The sequence below is a fragment of the Marmota marmota genome, unplaced genomic scaffold, assembly GCF_001458135.2.
Source record: "Marmota marmota marmota unplaced genomic scaffold, marMar, whole genome shotgun sequence".
NCBI lineage: Eukaryota > Metazoa > Chordata > Mammalia > Rodentia > Sciuridae > Marmota > Marmota marmota.
In genome coordinates, this window is record NW_025999880.1 from 1,695,535 (window position 1) to 1,714,222 (window position 18,688).

At 51.2% G+C, this 18,688-nt stretch overlaps 2 protein-coding genes across 3 annotated transcripts; both read right to left on the bottom strand.

The window, feature by feature from the left end:
* Positions 1-3,999: 3,999 nt before the first annotated feature.
* Positions 4,000-10,415, bottom strand: Mrm1 (mitochondrial rRNA methyltransferase 1). Its single transcript, XM_015495354.2, is given in 6 exon segments — positions 4,000-4,686; positions 4,928-5,047; positions 5,144-5,276; positions 8,452-8,545; positions 8,733-9,071; positions 9,073-10,415. Coding segments are annotated over 6 exon segments (978 nt in total). The 5' UTR covers positions 9,252-10,415; the 3' UTR covers positions 4,000-4,573.
* A 141-nt stretch (positions 10,416-10,556) lies between these two features.
* Positions 10,557-17,891, bottom strand: Dhrs11 (dehydrogenase/reductase 11). Of its 2 annotated transcripts, XM_015495355.2 has the most exons (7): positions 17,557-17,888; positions 14,659-14,868; positions 13,177-13,271; positions 12,309-12,438; positions 11,569-11,661; positions 11,298-11,363; positions 10,557-11,176 (listed from the first exon to the last, which is right to left on the bottom strand). In XM_015495355.2, the coding sequence occupies exons 1-7, from the start codon at positions 17,701-17,703 to the stop codon at positions 11,135-11,137; spliced, it is 783 nt and encodes a 260-aa protein (XP_015350841.1). In that variant the 5' UTR covers positions 17,704-17,888; the 3' UTR covers positions 10,557-11,134. The 2 variants fall into 2 exon arrangements, with proteins under 2 accessions (XP_015350841.1, XP_015350842.1); XM_015495356.2 differs by lacking the exon at positions 11,298-11,363 and having other exon boundaries at positions 17,557-17,891.
* Positions 17,892-18,688: the final 797 nt, after the last annotated feature.

An 18,688-nucleotide genomic window follows, 5' to 3' on the forward strand; every position in this document is an offset into this window, starting at 1 on the left:
GAAACAGGGAAGCTGTGAACAGACCCAGGAGTGATTCCAATCTGACACCTCTACCCCAGCCCCCATCAGTAATGAGCTGGGACCTGCCCTTCTCCCCAGAGAGGGGTGAGGGAAGAAGTCCATCTCTGTAGATTCAGAAGCACTGACCCCTCCCCCACCCATCACCATCATCTTCATTATTACTACTTGCACTGCAGTAAATAGCTCACATTTATTGAGCACCTACTAATGTGTCCCAGGCACTGCTGATCTTTTTTATAATCCTATTATTAATCCTCACCTATAAACCTTAAACCTCTATGGTAAATAGTATTCTTATCTCCATTTTATGGATGAAGAAACTGAGGCTCCATCAGGTTAAGTGACTCTCGACTAAAGTAGAACAGACACTGGGACCCGGGACTGACTCAGAAGTCTGTGTTCTTTGTGCTTTTGGTAAAGCCCCTGACACACGCCCACACGGACCCCACATGGAAGGCACATCTGTGTGGCTCCATAGCTGGAGCTGGAGTGGTGGGGAAAGGCAGCATGTCCACTGTGTGTCCTCCAAGTTCCAGAGCTAGGAAGAAGGATGGGCAGGGTCCCAGCCCTGCCACCAAGCCTGTCATCTCCCCATCTGTGCTCTCAAGTTTCTTTTCCACATGTGTGCAGTGAGAATTGGGGTGGGGCGGGGGACTCCAGTTCTGCCCACTTCCGGGAAAGCAAAGAGAGAAGGGTTTTGACTGGGGAGAGCTGAGGAAGAGGGCAGGGGCTGCTGGGCAGATGCATGCCTCCCAGCTGCAGGAAGGAGCCAGGCCTCTCTATGAGTGGAGCGACATGTTTGTAAACATCATTAATCAGGGATTAGCAGATGGGCGTGCTAATTGCACCTGTGCAAGTGAGAGACCTCAAGGTTGATTACATTTACAAACTGTGGGGCTCCCTGGCACCTGACCCTGCGGGAATGATGTGTGTGTGAGAGGGTCTAGTTTAGCCTTCTGGCAAAAGATCCCAGCTCTGGAGGGGGCTCAAGGTGCTGGCCCCTCTTCAGCTGCTCTGAGGATACCAGAGGCTCTTCTCTTGGGGGTGGGGAAGTCATGGTGCATTTTGGCTGAAATGGGCCCCACCGCCTGGAAGAAAAGCACAGCTGCTCCCTGACCTCAGAGTCTGCATTTAGGTGTCCCAAGGAAAAGCTGCCATCCTCCTCCAGGCTTGGGGTGGAGGGCTTTCTGTAATGACCTCTTTGAATCCAGACCAATTTGAAGTGGATACTGTTGTGATCTCCATTTTTGTAGATGATGAAAACAAAGGCTGCCAACTGAGGGGACTGTCCACATCTCCATGACTGCGAGTCAGAGCTGGAACTCCAACAAAGCCCTGTTGAACAGCCATGGCCCTGCTCTGAACCAACGCTGTTCTCTCTGATTTTATCTCAGCCAACTTCTAGGTTCCATGTGGGGCTTGGTCAAAAGAGCAGAGCAGACTTTGTACCGCACAGGGAGGGAGCACTGGGATATCTGTGTTCTTTTTTGTCACGTGTATGGCAGGGTTCTGCAGAGAAACCAACAGGGTGCATGTATACCTGTGTTTAAAGAGATTATATGGAACTGGCTCATGCAATTATGGAGGAGGGCAGGTCCCAAGATCTGCAGGGTGAGTCAGCCAGCTGGAAACCCAAGAGGTCGATGGCATAGCTCCCATCCAAAGGTCAGTAGGCTGAAAAATCAGGAGGAGTTTTTCCCCCTGAGTCTGAAGGCAGGAATTCTTTTGCCTGGGGAATGGTCAGCCTTTTGTTTTATTCAGGCTCTCAACTGACTAGATGTGGCCCACCACATTAGGGAGAGTAGTCTGCTTTACACTGCTGATTCAAATCTTAATTTCTTCCACAAACACCCTCATAGAAACACCCAGAATAATGTTTGACCCAAACCTGGGTAACCCATGCTCCAGTCGAATTGACACAAAATCAACCATCACATCGGAGTTTGTACTAATGTGTTAGTCCTGGGTTAGTCCTGGGGTGCCCAGTCCTTTAGCTTACAGATCATCTTTGTCCCCCCTGGTGCTGGGATCAAACCCAGGGCCTAGCACACTCTAGTCAAGCGCTCTACACCCCAGAACAATAGGATATTTTTACTGATAACTTTTATTTCTAATTTCCCTCCTGGGAAAGGGGTAGAGAGAGCTGGTCGGAATGGCACCATCCCTAATATACAGATGAGGAGTCTGGGAAGCTAAGTAGTATGTCATGGAGCCGAGATCGGAAAGCACATCTTCCAAAGACCCTAAGGGACAGATGAAGCATCATCCTGGCCCAAACTTTCAAGCATGAGCTCAAAGACACAGGCGTGAACATGGAGCATTGCTTGGACATGAAGTGTGGTGCAAAGCGCAAGGGAGTCTCAGACCCCAGTGGTACATTATCAACTGGGAGCTTTAAGAAATACTGAAACCTGGTTCCTTCCCCAGAGATCGTTTCTTAGAGGCTGGTCCTTCTGGGTATTTAGAATGCTAAGAGTTCTCTCTCTCTCTGGCCCCATGGCTGCAAGGTTCCACCAAAGTTAAAAAATTTTAAATAAGTAAAAATAGTAACTTAAAAAGTTAAAAATCACTACACCTGGCTCTTGGTCAAGGGTGCAGGGGTGGCAGAGGCATCCTAGTATCTGCTGCGCTCAAGCTCAGCAGAGGTCAGAACCTGTATGGCAGTTAGGATCAGAAAGTTCCAGAGGGGACAGATGCTAGTAGGGAAGAGTCGAGCTTATGAAGGGGCTTTGTCCTCTTTCTTGAGATGAAAAACTATGGGCTGGGGATGTGGCTCAAGCAGTGACGTGCTTGCCTGGCATGCATGGGGTGCTGGGTTCAATCCTCAGCACCCCATAAAGATATTGTGTCCATTGAAAAATAAATATTAAAAAAAATTCTTTCTCTCTTCTCTCTCCTCTCAAAAAAAAATTTAAAAAAGAAAAACTATGACTTTAAAATGATCTTGGGAACTTTTTAAGGAAATTCAAATCTTGTTCTAAATTGGCATTGCCTTCACAATTGCAAGCTAAATCCACAGCAGATGGGAGTCCAGAAGAAAAAGATGGAACTATTTATTGAGCATCTACTACATATGAAATACTGAATTCCTGTTGCTCTCCATATCCTCTCAGGAATCCAGCAAGTAGTATTATTTCCATCATGGAGGAGTTGACTGTTGCTCAGGTGTGTAGGGAACTTGCCTCAAATCACAGTGACCAGGATTACAACTTAGGGATTGCTGCTCTGCCAACCTGTGCTCCAGTGCAGTGGTTCTCAACCAGAGATGATGTGGAGATGTTGAGACAGCTCCGTTTTCATAACAGGGGACAGGAGGGCAGTGCTACTGGAGGGCAGTGCTACTGGTGTCTAGTGCCTAGAAGCCAGGAATGCTGCTAAATGTCCTATAATGCTCAGGACAATTCTCACGGCAAAGAATTAATTATCTGGTCCCAAGTGGCAGTAGTGCCAAGGTTGAGAGGCACTGCTCTGGTGGCCCTTAGCCATGGCTGCAAGTTAGACCCATCTAGGGGCAGGGGGACAGTTTAGAAAGCCTGATGATCAGGATGCACCTAGACCTCTGAACGGGTACTCTGGTAGCAGTGTTGGGCTTGTTTCTTTCTTTCTTTTTAAAGAATTTAACCTTTATCTGTTGTTGTTTTTATGTGGTGCTGAGAAGCGCATTCTGCATTACTTAGGCTGTGGCTTCTGCACCACTTGTGGGGCCTCGGTGAAGGCACACCAAATCTGTCTGGCTTGCACAATAAGTAGCAATCCCATCCCCACCACCCCACACTCAGGGCAGGGGCGTTGCTTCTATGAGTGGTGTGTATGTGTATGGGGGAGGGGGTGTCACTGCTAATTTTTTGATTCTAATGGAACTGCAGCCAGGAGTCTCTCCAGGTGGCTGCAAAAGCTTTCCAGAACTGTGGACCAAAGAGCGAGGCTGCCACCTAATGGACGAATTGGGACAAATCAGCCCATTCATGGAGTGCTTAATGGATGATACCAGGTGATGTTTTATTTGCTCCTCACAACAACCCTGTGAGGTAGGTAGGTGCAGACCAAGGTCCTGGGCACCACAAGATGAAGACATGTACTTAAGGCCCACATGGGGACAGTCCTTGATTTGTACTTCGTCTATCCCACAGGAAGGCCTCGGCCTCCCTCCACATCCTCACACTCAACATTCATCACAGGCAACACCTGGTCAGGAGCAGTCGGACCCTGGACTGGGCTGCCTGATTCCCTTCTGAAGCCTCAACTTCCACTCGACTTTTGCCGTAGCCCATCCTGGAAATCACCAAACTACATCTTCAACTGCAGGTCCACAGCAAAATAGGAGACTGAACTCCTCCGGTCTTTACTGCAGGGTCCCCGGCCATACAGTTAATGACTGACATCAAGGAACAGGGGCTTGGGTGTACACTCCAGAAGAGGTGCCAGCAGGCCAGACCTGGGGATGTGTGTGCAACTGTCCTGGCACCATCACGTGCACTTCGTGGACAGCCCCCTAAGCCCCCATTTGCCTCTCTTTTTCTGATCCTGAAGACGATTCTGGGTGCTGAGCGACTCAGAGTCCTTTGGACATAGCTGGTGGTTCTTGTGGGTCTTTGAGGGGCTTCTCTGTCTTCTCCACTGCATGGAAACCTTTCCTCTGGCTGCAAATGGAGTGAAGAAGAATTCCTGCACCGACAGACGAGGGAAAGAGACTGAGGAGAGGAAGGTATACGTATGGGGAGCCTTGACCCATGCCAGGCTCTCCCTCACTTCATCCCTAAAGGAAGTATTCTCCCCATTTTGCACACGAAGCAACTGACACAGAAGGACCAGGTAGCTTGTTTAGAATTCAGTCAGAAAATGGGATGGGAGAAAAGCAGCACTTGTGTGGTTAGAGGCCATCAGGAAAGGGAAGAAGCTGACTCACCTGCAGCCACGGACACATTCAAGGACTCGAGTCCGGGAGGCAGCTGGCGCCCTGGCAGAATGGTAAGGAGGAGCCGACAGGAGGCCTGCACCTCCTGGGACAGACCAGAACCCTCGTTCCCTGCAGGGCACAGGGCAGAGGGTTAGGCAACCCAGCTAGACACCAAGTGCTCAGGAAACATGCATTGGAGCAAGAAGAGCAGGGACATCTACCTACCCAGCACGAGGAGAGTAGGCTGGTCCCAGAGGAACTCTAAGCAACTCATGATGGGGGTTTGGGAGGACTGCAAAACCTCAGGCCCCGGGCAGCCCACGGTGCCTGCCACAAGCCAGCCTTGCTGGGCTTTGGCCTGAAAGAGAAAACACTATGTTTTAGCTCACAAATCTTCATCAGAGCCCTGGGGAAATGGAGCCCAGTCTTCACCACATGTGCCCTTGCTTAAAGATGCATTCAGTTCTGTCAAGTTATTAAACACCTCGATCTGTTCAGGCTATTGTAGGCACCGAGAATGAGGCTGTGAACAAAAGAAACAGAACAGAATCCCAGCCTGTGGAAGGCCTTGTTGAAATGACATGTGAGTGTAGACCTGGAGAGGATGAGGGGCACCACGTGGACATCTGGGGGAAGAATGCTCTGAGCATTCTAGGAATGCAAAGGCCCAGAGGCCTTGCTTACCTGCACATGTGAGGAACAGTAAGGAGGCCACAGAACAAGGCTTACGTAAGGGAGGACCTTGAAAGCCACTGAAAGGACTTGGGCTTTTACTCTGAGATGCAAAAGCTTTGAAAGGTTTGGATAGAAAAGTAATATGGTCTGACTTACATTTCAACAGTATCACTCTGCCTGCCATACTGAGAATCAGAACAGACGGAAGACCAGTGAGGCTTCTGCAATGAGTCAAGAGACAATGGTGCAGCCGGCAGTGGTGGAGGCTTGGGAGGCTGAGGCAGGAGGATCATGAGTTCAAAGCCAGACTCAGCAAAAGTGAGGTGCTAAGCAACTCAGTGAGACCCTGTCTCTAAATAACATACAAAATGGAACTGGGGATGTGGCTCAATGGCTGAGTGCCCGAGTACAATCCCTGGTACAAAAACAAGAGAGAGACAATCGTGGCCTGGACTATGGTAGCAATGGAGAGTTTGAGCAGTGAAACTTTCACTGGCAATAACTCCAAGATAAAGCCAATAGGATTTGGCCACAGGTGGAATGGGGGCATGGTATGAGAGCAGGAAGTCAAGGATGGCACCATGGTTTCTAGCCAAAGGGATGGAGTTGCCACAGTTGGACTGGGTAAGCTTCAGAAGGAAAGATACTCAGTTTTGAACATGTTGTTTGAAATGCCCACTAGGAATAAAAAAGAGCTTCAGAGGAGACAGGTAGATGAGTGAATCTGGAGTTCAGGGGTGAGAGCTGGGCTAGGGTACACATCTAGGAGGCATGTGAATATAGATGGTATTTAAAGCCATGAGACAAGATGAGATCAACAAAGTGAATATTCAGAAAAGAGATCCAGGGACTGAGATCTGGGAAAATTTAACGCTTGGGCATGAGGGAGTTGAGAAGGAATCACCAAAGTCAACTTCAAGAAAGAGCACAGTAGCCAAATGCAGTGGTGCACACCTCTAATCTCAGCAGCTGGGGAGGCTGAGGAAGAAGGACCGCAAGGTCAAAGCCAGCCTCAGCAACTTAGAGAGGCCCTAAGCAACTCAGTGAGGCCCTGTCTTTAATAAAATATAAAAAAGGGCTGGGGATGTGGGTCAGTGGGTAATCACTCCTGGGTTCAATCTCCAGTACCAAAAAAAAAAAAGAAAGAACACAGTGATGGGGCTGGGGTTGTAGCTCAATGGTAAAGCACTTACCTGGCATGTGTGAGGCACTGGGTTTGATTCTCAGTACCACGTATAAATACATAAGTAAATAAATTATAAAGATCCATTGACAAATAACAACAAATTAAAAAGAAACAAAGAACACAGAACAGGAGAAAAATGAAATAGAATGGGCTGGTGGTACGGCTCAATGGTACAGCACCTGCCTCACATGGTGAGGCACTAGGTTCAGTCCTCAGCACCACTGAGCATTTTAAAAGCCTAGGTGAATAAGGGGAGGAATATCACATGGAGGAAAGAGTGGTCATCTGTGCCAGATGTTGCAGATGGCTCATGTCAGATAAGGACTGAAACAGACCCTTGACTATAGCAACATGGAGGATACCGGTGACCTTGTCAAAGGCTTCAATTCAGCATGGGATTGAGGTCAGGAGAGAATGAGAACATCTGTGAATGTGACGAGAATGAAAGTGAGAAAATGGAGAAAAAATAACTTGCTGGAGCAGTGTCTTTTAAGTGGGCAGGAAGGTCCGGGGCCCAGCACGGCCTTTGCTTGAGGCACCTCCAGTTCTTCCATGGTGACAGAAGGCAAGACAGCCCTATGGGCCAAGCTGCTGGTGGGAGGAGGCAGATGTCCTGAATGGAGCTTACGGAATCAGAGTGTTTGTGTTTTTTCAAGAGCTACTTGTTGAGAGGCTGGGGGTGAGGAAGGGAAACTTCATCTCCTACTAGGCTTGGCCAGAGTTCCTCTGAAGGGGACTCCCTGTAAGAAGGAATAGCCAGAAAACACTTCTGGGGATGTGCTGTTCAATGTAGTAGCCATGAGCCACATGTGACTACTAAGCAATGGAAATGTGACTACTCCAGGTAGATATGTGCTGTATGTGAAAACTGTTAAATGAGATGTAAAATATTAATGATATTTAAAATGATAATATTTTGGATATAATAGGGTAAGTTACTAAAATTAATTTCACCTTTCAACGTGGCTAGTAGAAAATATGAAGTTACTACGTGGCTGGCATTGTCTTTTTATTGTGCAACTTTGTTTCAGAGCTCTCCTTTTCAAGAGGGAATTTCTCACAGGACGACCGTCAGAGGGGCTGCCAAATGCAGTGCAATACTGTCCTCTTGTGGCCAGCAGGGGGAACAACTGAAAACGGACGGATAGAGGGACCACAGAAGTTCCTCCCTCAAGTTTACCCCTTCCTAGAAATCAAAGGCATACAGGTCCCCTTGTTCAATGATCCTTTCAAGCTGTGCCCCTACTCAACGACCACAAATCTCCTGTTCCCCAGCTCCCCAGGGCTAAACAGCAAGCATCGCTTAAGACCTACACAGCAATGAGACACTGAAGTACCCTTAAAGAAGCGGGAAAGAAGACTGCCTGGGGAAGCGTGCTGGAGATTGAACCCGGGGCCTTGTGCTTGCTAAGCAAGTGCTCGACCACTGAGCCACATCCCTAGCCCAGGAGTGCAGCAAAGGGAACGATGCCAGAAAGCCCCTAACTTCAGAACTTTTCTTTTGGTGGTTTTGAAAACTCCAGGACCCTTCCCTTCCCAATGGGATTTAGAAGGCCGTAGGAATCAATGCGCACACGCACCCTTCTCTCTCCTTCCACCATTCACTGCTTAAAAACGGTGGCTGAGCTAAGCTCATCTCTTTCTTTCCCGTTCCTTCCCCCTCTCCATTTACCTGTAAAAAACCTGCCAGGTCGTCAGTAGAGAACACATCCATCACCTCCATAGCCCCCGCACTGGCCTTGCTGACTACTGGAGTGAGCCGGCAGCTGTAAAGATTCCCGGCCCCAGCATTAGGTTGGTCAATCTCAAACCTGGCGCCCCACCCACCCCCGGGCTCCCAAGGGCTAGGGGTGCAAGTTCTGGCAAAGGGGAGGAACCACCCAAAGGCCAAGGTGCTTAGGAACTCGACTGCACCTCCAAGTTGGGTACATGGGGAATAAGGAGTGCCCGTGCCTGTTTCTCTGGCTTATAATGACTTTGTCCACTCCGAGGAAGTGAGCGGAGCGCAGGACAGCACCAAGATTCCGGGGATCCTGGAGCCCCTCAAGGACGAGGCACAGTTGCTGGTGGTTGTCGCCTGGGCTTACTTCCTCCGCTTCCCTGCAAGGCCGGGGCCGCAGCGGGCTCACCTCCATGCAGACGCCCTGGTGCACGTGGTGGCGGCACAGGGCGTCCAGTTTCTGCCGCCTGGGCCGCAGAACTGGGATGTCCCGCGCCTCCGCTTCCCGGAGCAGCTCGGCCCGCTCTCCCTGTAGTCCAGCCCTGCCGGCTTGGAGCAGGAGCCGGGCCACNAGCCAGGAGACACGGGGACAAGCCAAACAGCAGCTCTAGCCGCGGGGTCGGCGCCAAGTCATCCAGCCTCAGGCGGCTTAGTTCCTCCCCGCCAGGCCGCACCCCACGGGAGAAATGACGGGCCACCAGACGACCAGAGCAGTAACAGGTAGCGACCGTGAGGGTCGAGAGCAGCCCCATTGTGTGGGCCGTGCCGGGAAGCCCCCAGCTGCGTCCTGGCGAGGAGTCACCGCCACGTGCAGGTGAAGAGGACACAACGGCTGCTCTCAGGGACAAACAGACCCCACTACCAGCTCGAGGACTCCCTGAACCCGACAGCTGAGCCACACAGTCCCCGTCCACCCCCCACCCCTCCGCGATTTCCACGTGGGTCCTGCGCTTCCGGGTTCCGGCAGCCCCACCCCCTGCCCCACGACGCACTGCGCATGCCGGATCGTCAGGACGTGCCCACAGCGCTCTCTGCAGGGCTGGATGAGCCGAGAGCGCCACCCACAGCGGAGAGCTGGCGGACCCGCAGTGAGCCTGAGCCGGCTTTGCGGCTGTCCCCCGATAAGTCCCAAGAGCGAGGGGGGCCGGCGCGTTCAGCCACACACTAGCAAATGAGAATTCACGGAACAGGTTGGCCTTCCTCCTGTTCAACCAAGTCAGTCTTGATGCCTCTCTCCCCACATCCAGGCGCGTCCCATTTGGGGACTTTTCCCAGAGGCTTCTCCTTGTCAGACCTCATCACCAATTAATAGGACCCCAACCATACTTCCCAAACCTTGGCCGCTCATTCTCTTCCCAAGTCATATCTCGGCCTCTCATGTCCCTGATGACTAGCCCAACTGATGCATTACTACAGGTAATGGCTGGACTCCTTTGCTCAATGCTCAGATCCCTAGTGACCCAGGACACACCTCTTCTCTCGCACGCACGCACGCACGCACACAGGACCTTTTTTTCTCATTAATTTTAGTCTTGCTGTGTTGCCCCGGCTAGCCTCGAACTCATCTCCTCCTGCCTCAACCTTCCATATATTCATTCAGTCCCATCTTGCTCCTACACTGTTTGTTGTTTCGTTTTTGATACCAGGGATTGAACCCAGGGGAGCTTTACCACTGAGCCACATCCTCAGCCCCTTTTATTTTTTGAGACAGGGTCTCATTGAGTTGCTCAGGGCCTTGCAAAATTGCTGAGGCTGGCCACCAATTTGCCATCTCCTGCCTCAGCCTCTGGACTTGCTGAGATCACAGATGCTCCCACTACATCCGTCCTGTTCTTAGTTTTTAGCGTGCTAGTCACACAGCACTGCACACCCTGTTTGTCTTCTCTTTGTCTTTAGCAAACTCCTCTCCATTTTTAAAACCCAACCCAAACTTCTCCTGCTCCCTAAGGTAATCCACAGTCCAGATGTGATGTCCCACATCCACCCATGTGAAAGAAATTCTGAGACACAAACCATTTGGATCACAGAGGAGGAAGAATTGAAAGACATTCCTGAAGTTCAGGTTGGTTGTGATTTTCCTTTTTTAATTATCACAGTGAAATCTACTGGGAGCCAGGCCCTGGGATTCTGCTCTTATAGTCAGAGTGGAGGGATGGTCCCACTCGAAGCACAGAAACCTAGATTGGGCTGGAGAGCTGGAAAGGGGAAGGGAAGGGGAAGCAGTGGGGCAGGGAGAGAAGGAAAGCTGGAGCCCTGGGTACCCATTCAGATGTAAGGTGATGGCCTCTCTCTGCCACTCCAACCTTGAAGGGCAGAGATTGGGATGCAAGAAGATGGGGGAGCCCCCCTTTTGGCCATATTCCCTTTGCCAGTTGAAAGGGAAGCCTGAGGAGAGCAAAGGTGAAGGAGACCAAGGAGGAAACTCACAGCGTGTTAACAGGAAAAGCAATGAGGGCCCCCACCTCCTCTCCCCAGCCCATTTTTCACATTTGCAGTGGAAATGATTTGACAAGATATTAAAACTTCAAACAAAATTTCTAGCCCTTGGGGTAGAGACAGAAATCAACACCTAAAATCCAGAGGCAGGAGCCAAGCCATCAGGAGTAGGGAGGGAAGGAAGAGCTCCCACAGGACACTAGACCACCTGCTCTGTGGGCCTCATCTGGATGTCTCCAATCTGTGGAAGGCACAAGGCTTGAGGCAGCCAGGACACTCCCCACCCCTTAAAGCCTCCCTGCTCCCCTCCTGTGGGGATGGTTGGGCTCTTCCAAGGGGTGGACAGTCAAAGCCAAACTCACCTGGACATGTGGGGGGCTGCTGAGGACATAGATGACAGCCTCAGCCACATCCTCAGGTTTGAGACACTGAGAGTACCAGGGGAAAGGTTGAGACAAGGAGAGAACGGACCCAAGTTCTTTCCCACCACTGAGGTCCTCTCCAGTGTCCACGTTCCCACCCCAACCCTCCAGGAGGGGTGACAAACTGGACCGAAGGGTGGAGACTGAGGCCAGGGTTCCCTGTCTTAACTTAGGGATTGGGTGCCTTTACCAGGCCCAGAGGGAAGCCCACCTTCATGACTTCATAGATAGCAGCTGCTTTTTCAGGGTCCTTGTCATGGAGTCTGAAGGCAAACTGGGTCTCCACCACACCTGGAGAAATGCACTGGGCCAACAGAAGGGCCTAATCAGAGGGTGAGCTTTTCAAGGCCTTGGAGAGGTTGGGAGGAAAGGATGGAGGTCGCAGGGCCCCAACTTCCATGGTGATGGCAGCCCAGTGTCTAGCAAACACACCCTCCCTCCAAAGGTGCCACTGTCAAAGATCACATGTTCCCTACCATGAACAGAGCCCTTCCTATATCTCAGCTAAATGACTGACAAAATGGCATTTCTTAAAGGCTCCTAAACATTAGGTGGAAAGAGGGAAGGAGAAAGAGGAATGAAACTCCACATTTTACAAATAAGACTGAAGCTTGGAGAGATCCAGTGACTTGCCCAAGATAATGTAGCCTTCAAGGAAAGAGCCTAGAGTTGTGGCATCCAGCCATTGTGTACCTGGTTTCCCACAATCCCTGGCTTTCCCCTAGTTTCACTCAAGCATGTTCCCAAGTCAGCCCTCTACTGGTTACTGGTGAAATGAAGAATCTCAAGAGCTGAGCAAGGCCATGCAAGGAGCAACAGAGCCCAGGGGTTCTGTACCCAGTCCACTCCCACAGACTTGAATCACCCACCCTGACCATGAGCTTCTGGGCAGCATGTGACAGGAGGGCCTCTGCCCACCCCATCCCCACCAAGCCTAGGCCACAGCCTCACCGTGGCTCGAATGTGGGTCTGGGCCTCCCGAAGCTCTTGTCTCAATCCCTCAGTCAGCGCAGTGACGGTGTATTTGGTTGCACTATAGAAATGGGTCGCAGAGTTGGGTGGGACTCGGTGACCAGACATGCTGGGTGGAAAGAGGGAAGGAGAAAGAGGAGTGAAACTCCACAGAAACAGGCAGTGAATGCCCTCTGCCATCCTGGTCAACCCCATACCCAGAGGCCAATGGGAAAACATCTAAAGTGGAATTCTGTGGTAACCCCCACAGCCCACTGAATCTAACTTTTTTTTTGGCAGGGGGTACTAGGGATTGAACCCAGGGGCACTTGGCCACTGAGCCATATCCCCAGCCCTTTTTTGTATTTTATTTAGAGACAAGGTCTCACTGAGTTGCTTAGCATCTCGCCATTGCTGAGGCTGGCTTTGAACTTGCAATCCTCCTGCCTCAGCCTCCAGAGCCTCTGGGATTACAGGTGTGTGCCACCATGCCTGGGTGAATCCTGGAATATCTCCAGAAGCAGGAATAGGCCATGTCACCACTCAGGATGGGGTCTCCCCAAAGGTTGAGCCTATGTAGTCTTTCTCTGTGCCACCTGCCACCTGTATAGGATATTCATCCTAGCACCTGAAGACAGGATGTGTGCAGTCCCAGGAGAGTTCCGGGGTTTGGCTGCAGAGGGAAGGGGCTAGACTGCCCATTCTGGCCAAGCAGGGACTAGCACTTTCTCTCATTGGAATTGCACCTTCTGGATATTTTCCCACCAAGGAAACTGAAGTCCAAAGAGGTCAAGTGAGCAGCAGCAGATCACCCACCCTGGAGGGCAAGTGATGACTTCAGTTTTCTGTGTAGGCCACCAGCCCTCACCTGTTGATGTTAATGATGTGCCCGTCATCCACATTCCGCTCCTTCATGGACTGGTAGGCTTCCCGTGTACAGATGCTGAGAGCCAGCACGTTTACCTGTAGGCCAGGGAGGGCAGTGGGGTATCTCCAGCTTGGGCCTGACAAAGCAGGTGACAGAACCAGAGCCCAATGGCAGGCCAAGGGCACCCTATCTTCTCCATAGGTTCCCCTCCACTAAAAGCTGCCTCCCACCAGACGATGGCAAAGGTAGCTCCTCTTGGTTGGCCTCATCACCCCCAAATGTAAATCCCTCAAACCCATCCAGACCTGGGAGACCATTTTGGCTATCCCTGCTGTACAAGAAAGAACCTGCCTTAATAATCATTTCCTTTTCTTCCCCCAAATAGCCAACCTTCTCAGGGACAGTGTCCCTGTCCCTGCTCCTTCCCCAACCAACTGAAAACCTTCCTAAAATGTCTTTAAACTCTCTTTCTCCAAGAAGGCACCCCAGCCTTTCCTGCCATCCACAGCCATCTTCCTCCCTTGAGACCATGAGTGTCAAGGAGAAGCCCGCCTTTTATACCTGTCTTTAACCTGGGTCCCATCCCAGAGCCCAGGTGCAGAGACTCTTCAGAGGGTGGGGTCACTGCCACTCCTGCTCTCTATGGCAGAGGTGACCCCAAGTCCCCACTTTCATGGAGCAGAGGTCTAAAGCAGTGTCTGCTGTGGAGCGCCTGCCTGACTCCACCCTTTAGCTTCATCCCCAGGACAAGCAGAGTTTTCAGCAACTCCTCACACCTCCCCTCTTGCACAGAAAGGGAACAGCTGACAGATTTCTTTATCAGGTGTCTGAGTCAAAAATCAGGACAGACCACCCTTAGTGTGGACCCCCCTTGGTGCTTAGGGCAGCAGCAGGAGTTGGAAGCAGGAAAATCAGCCTTGTTTCTCCCCTTCTTATAAGTGTGGGGTTGTGGTTTAGATGGAGGAGGAAAAATGGATTCCCTGGGACCATGTGAGGAAATCTCCCAGGTCTTTGGGTTTTGGGGCAGGGGAGAGAAGATGCTTTCTTAGGATGATCCTAGTAAACTTAGGCAATCTTCAAGTTGAAAGGGACCTTTGGGACTTAATAAGTCCCTTCTTTAACAGATGGGCAAGTTGAGGTCAAGGTTTAGAGACCCACTTGCTGCAGGTAAGAGCCATGACCATGATCTCCCCAGAAGACTCTGAGAACAGGGCTTCATTTTTATTGTTCATTCCTTCATTTCCAGATCCAAGCATCTACTAGATACTAAACCTATTGATACCAGACGTGGAAAGGATTGTGGGGGAAAGAAGCATCCTGTTTAGACATTGCTTTCAACTTCTCCAAACACTGTCATATTCTAATGTCATCCCATAACATCACTCTTACTACATAGATATCCTATCCCCAACAGCCCTCCAGCTCATAGGCCCCTGGCTCTGGCTCTCCTCCCTACCCAGACCCCAGGCCTGGACCCCTTACGTTGAACATGTTCTTCCAACCGCTGGTGCTGCCTGAGAGCAGGGTGTCAGGCCGGGCCAGGCCAGCACTGTTGATGCAGATGTCCACACCACCATGCTGAGAGCGCACAGCTGAGAACATGGAGAGGATGTCCTCCTCATTCGACAGGTCACATCTGTAGGGGATCAAAGTCCCGGGGTAGCCTGCACTCTTACATTCAGCAGCCAGCTCCTATGAAACCCAACAGGGGTCTCACTGGGGTGAGCTGCACATTCCCATACCCCCCCACCTGGAGTTGTACCTCCCTCCTTGTCACCACTCATAGGACTCTGTCCTTTGGCAGCCACCTTTTGGCCACACAGATGGGCTGCCCATCCCCCAAAGCTTGTCCTCCTTGGTCAAAGTCCAGAGGGTGAGGGCACTCCCTGAGTGAGGGAGGGGGAAAGTTGAGTGGATCATCAGAAGAAGGAACCTCACGTATAAACTCAAGTTTTCAATTCTAAGGAGGAAGAAACAAGGCAGGGATCCTAGGAATGGGGTGGGGAATCCTCTTTTCAGCCTCTTCACAAGAATACCTCCTCTGCCCGCAAGTAGGATGCACCTTTTGCCCTACTTCATGCTTCTTCCACAAGTCACTGAGCTGGCTATCCAAGGTGTCAGTTCTCTCCTCCCCACTGATATCAACCGATCCCTCTCAGAAAGGCTCATCTCCAAACCATTGCCCTCCCTTGCAGTCAGTTTGGCAAAACTCAAAGGTGTGTTCTCACACCTACACCTTCCATTGAAGCCCAGCTGCCCACCTCCTCTTTCCCTCTACCTCCAGAAGGGGTAAGGATGTCAGGACAGATTGTTTATTCCTCTAACCCCTGGTACACCTCCCTCTACCCCCATGTTTCCCTGGAGATTATGAGGCAAGTAGGTGGCAGGTGGTAGGTGACAGGTGACACAGGGCACCCTCTACGCAACTCCAGAGGATGTACCTGAGAAAGCAAAGCCAGTGAAAGACAGCTGTGAGGGAGTTGATATTCAGAAGAAAGAAGAAAACAGGCTGCATGGCCTAGAAGGCATTTGAGATTTGTGAAGGTGACATGTGGTGGGGGTAGTGGGTACCTAGAGGAAGGCCAGCTTGGCCAGCTGCCTTAGCCTGGAGCCCCTTCCTCCTCCCAAACCAAGCTAGGAATAAAGGGTTGAATCAGGTGACTGGAGAAATTCATTTCTGCTCTTTCTGTGAGTCTTCTGGGACTCAAACACCCTCTTTGCCTGATTTTATTGCTCAGAACCACCTCAGGAAATAGAGTTTCTCTTTGAAGAAAGCCAAAACCCAAAGTCTGCTCTAATATCCATGAATTAACCAATCAATAAAAGCACACTATGGGTAAGAAAGCCTGGAATTTGGGGATCCTCTTTAGAAAAGTTTCCACACCAACCCCAAACCTCAGTCCTGGGTCAAACATTCAAAACCTCTAGCTCCTGCTCAGCAGAGGACCAAAGGAAGCCAACCTGCCCCAGCACACAACGTCCCCCTTTTTTCAGGGGCTGAGAACTGATTTCTCTATTGCTGTCTTCTCACTGCGCCTCCTTCACCTACTCTCAAAACCAAACTGAAACCCCTCACAGCAGGAGCATTCTCCAGTCATGATAGAGAGTCATTCTTGGAGCTGCATGATCAACCTGGGGATCCTCTTGGGATTCAGGGTTCCCCTTTCCTGCTAGCTTGGGGTATATAAGAAAGCAAGAGTGGCTTCAGAATTAGGGGATTCTGTTCAATCCCTGATCTCTAGGTTCCAAAGCTAGGGCTGGGCCCTGAGCTTATTCTAAGAAAAGAAAGGGAGAGGCAGAGTGGGGCAATGATGGAGCCAGGTGACCTTAGGATTATCTGGGAGGTTATAAAAAGTACCTTTGATCAGCAGCAGGGGAGGGGAACCTTCCTTCCTGTATACCTTCTCCCTCTGTCCCCACCCAAGGCCTCCTGATCTTCTTTCTACCTGGAGACTTTGAGCGATGGTGGAGATAGTGTCCTACAACTAAGCACTAGTCCACGCCTTGAGAGTGGTCTTGCCAGGGCAAATCCAGATAACCTGTAATGGAAATTTCTCGTCTCCTTCCTCCCTGCCCCAAATAGCCAAGTTCATTTCCTTTCTGAGCCCTTGTCACTCATAACTCTGGGGGTTTCCAACCCCATGTTAAGAGAAAAACCAGAAGTTCTGCTGGATCTACATTGTTTTATCCCCTCAGAGTTTACATATTTGACACCCTGTTTCATCTACTCAGTCCCACCTGGGGAACTTAACTGGAGAAAAGTGTACCAGTAAATATTGCATTCATCCCTCTTGCCTGTGGGGCATGGGTTAACTTTCAGACTTGGGGGAGGTAGGGCGTTCTTCAGAAGAGACCCCACCCTAATCCTCCTCAGTCCTGGATCAAACTTTCAAAATCTCCAGCTCCTGTTGTTCTTCAGGCCAGCACTTTGCCTGGTGCGACGGGTGAGGTCTGGAGACCAGAAGCCAACCAGCCACTAAGGTTAGAAAGCTTGCTATTCTTCTGCCTGCCTACCTAGCCCCTGACCTCAGGCTTCCCCTTCCCTCAGGCCAATATTCTGGGCCGGAGGGTGCCCAGGAGGGGATAGCAGAAGAGAATACCACGGGTGGCTCAGACTCGGTACAATGGAGCAGGGGGTTGTTAGGAGTAACTGGCCCCTTTAAAGACCGGACTTAGAAGGTAGAAGCCTCCCATTAGGCATCTGACAGACCTCTTCTACCAGGCAACTCCTGCTCCCAAGCCTGTTGCAAAAGGTCCCTTGATTTCAGGCAAGTGAGGATAGGGTCATAGCCAGGCTCCGGCTACTCCTCTTCACCAACCCGGAGTCCTACCCCGCGGAAACGATGTCCTCCAGAGTCTCCGCTCTCCGGCGGGCCTTACCTCAATGTTGCCCACGGTGCGGGCACAACCCACCACCTTCAATCCCTGCTGGACCAAGGCCCGGGTTACCGCTGCGCCGATGCCCCCAGAGGCTCCGGTCACCAGGGCCAGCCGGCCGCGCCACCGCTCCATGCCGGCTCTGGCCATAATCCCTAGCTTCCCGCCCACCTCGCTCGGGGAACAGGGCACTAGAATCTCTGAGCTTAGTCCCGCGTCGCCAAGGCTCTGCCGCTCTTCCGTTATTGCGGCGGTAGCCACCTCCAAGCTGCGGGCGTCGGCGCCCCACTTCGACCCACCCCCAAGCGGGCCGGCCGCGGGCCAGGACTCCGCCCTCCAGTCCTCAGCTCCCGGCCACATCCTGCCGGAGGTCGGCCGAGGCCTGGTCGCCCCGCCCTTCCTGTCCCGCCCCCTCCGCGGCCTCCGGAAACTGTACGTTCCGCGGTGCGGGCGAGCGCGGGAGGGTCCTGCTTCCAGTGTGAGCTTTACCCGCTTGCGTCAAGAAAACTTAAGCCAAACGGGGAATTTCTCTAGACCAGAGGACACATACATACATGGCCTCTTGTTCAGTCTTCTTTCCCTGTTCCTGATCCTGGGAAAGCCAAAATGAGGCTAAAAGAGCGCTTGAGGTGACTCCAGCACCCTTCCCAACAGTCTATGACTGATGGAGATAATGGAGTCCCGGAAAGGTCAAGTGTCCCCCGCTACCCGATACCTTGGCTTTATAGCCAGGGAGAACTAAATGATTAAAAATTGAAATAACCGCAAGGGCCACTTGGGGGATTTTGCTCCCAAGTGGCCCTACTGTCTCCAACTGTCCTGGAACTGCCTTCCCCACATTGTAGCAGTTGTCAAGATGCATACCACAGATTACAGCAAGAGATAACAACTGTACTGAATGCTTACTGTGGCAAATTTTTAAAGCACTTTAAATATATTAACTAATCTGCACAACCACTCTGAGATAGTACACACACTACTCAAAGCCAGGGCCTCATGCATGCCCTGGACCACTGAGCTACATACATTTGCATCCAATATCCTCATTTAAAAATCTTTTTCGGGGGGGTTGGGGGGCAGCAGTTGGCTGGAAGATCATCAACCTAGAACTTCATGCATAGGCTATGGAAGCATT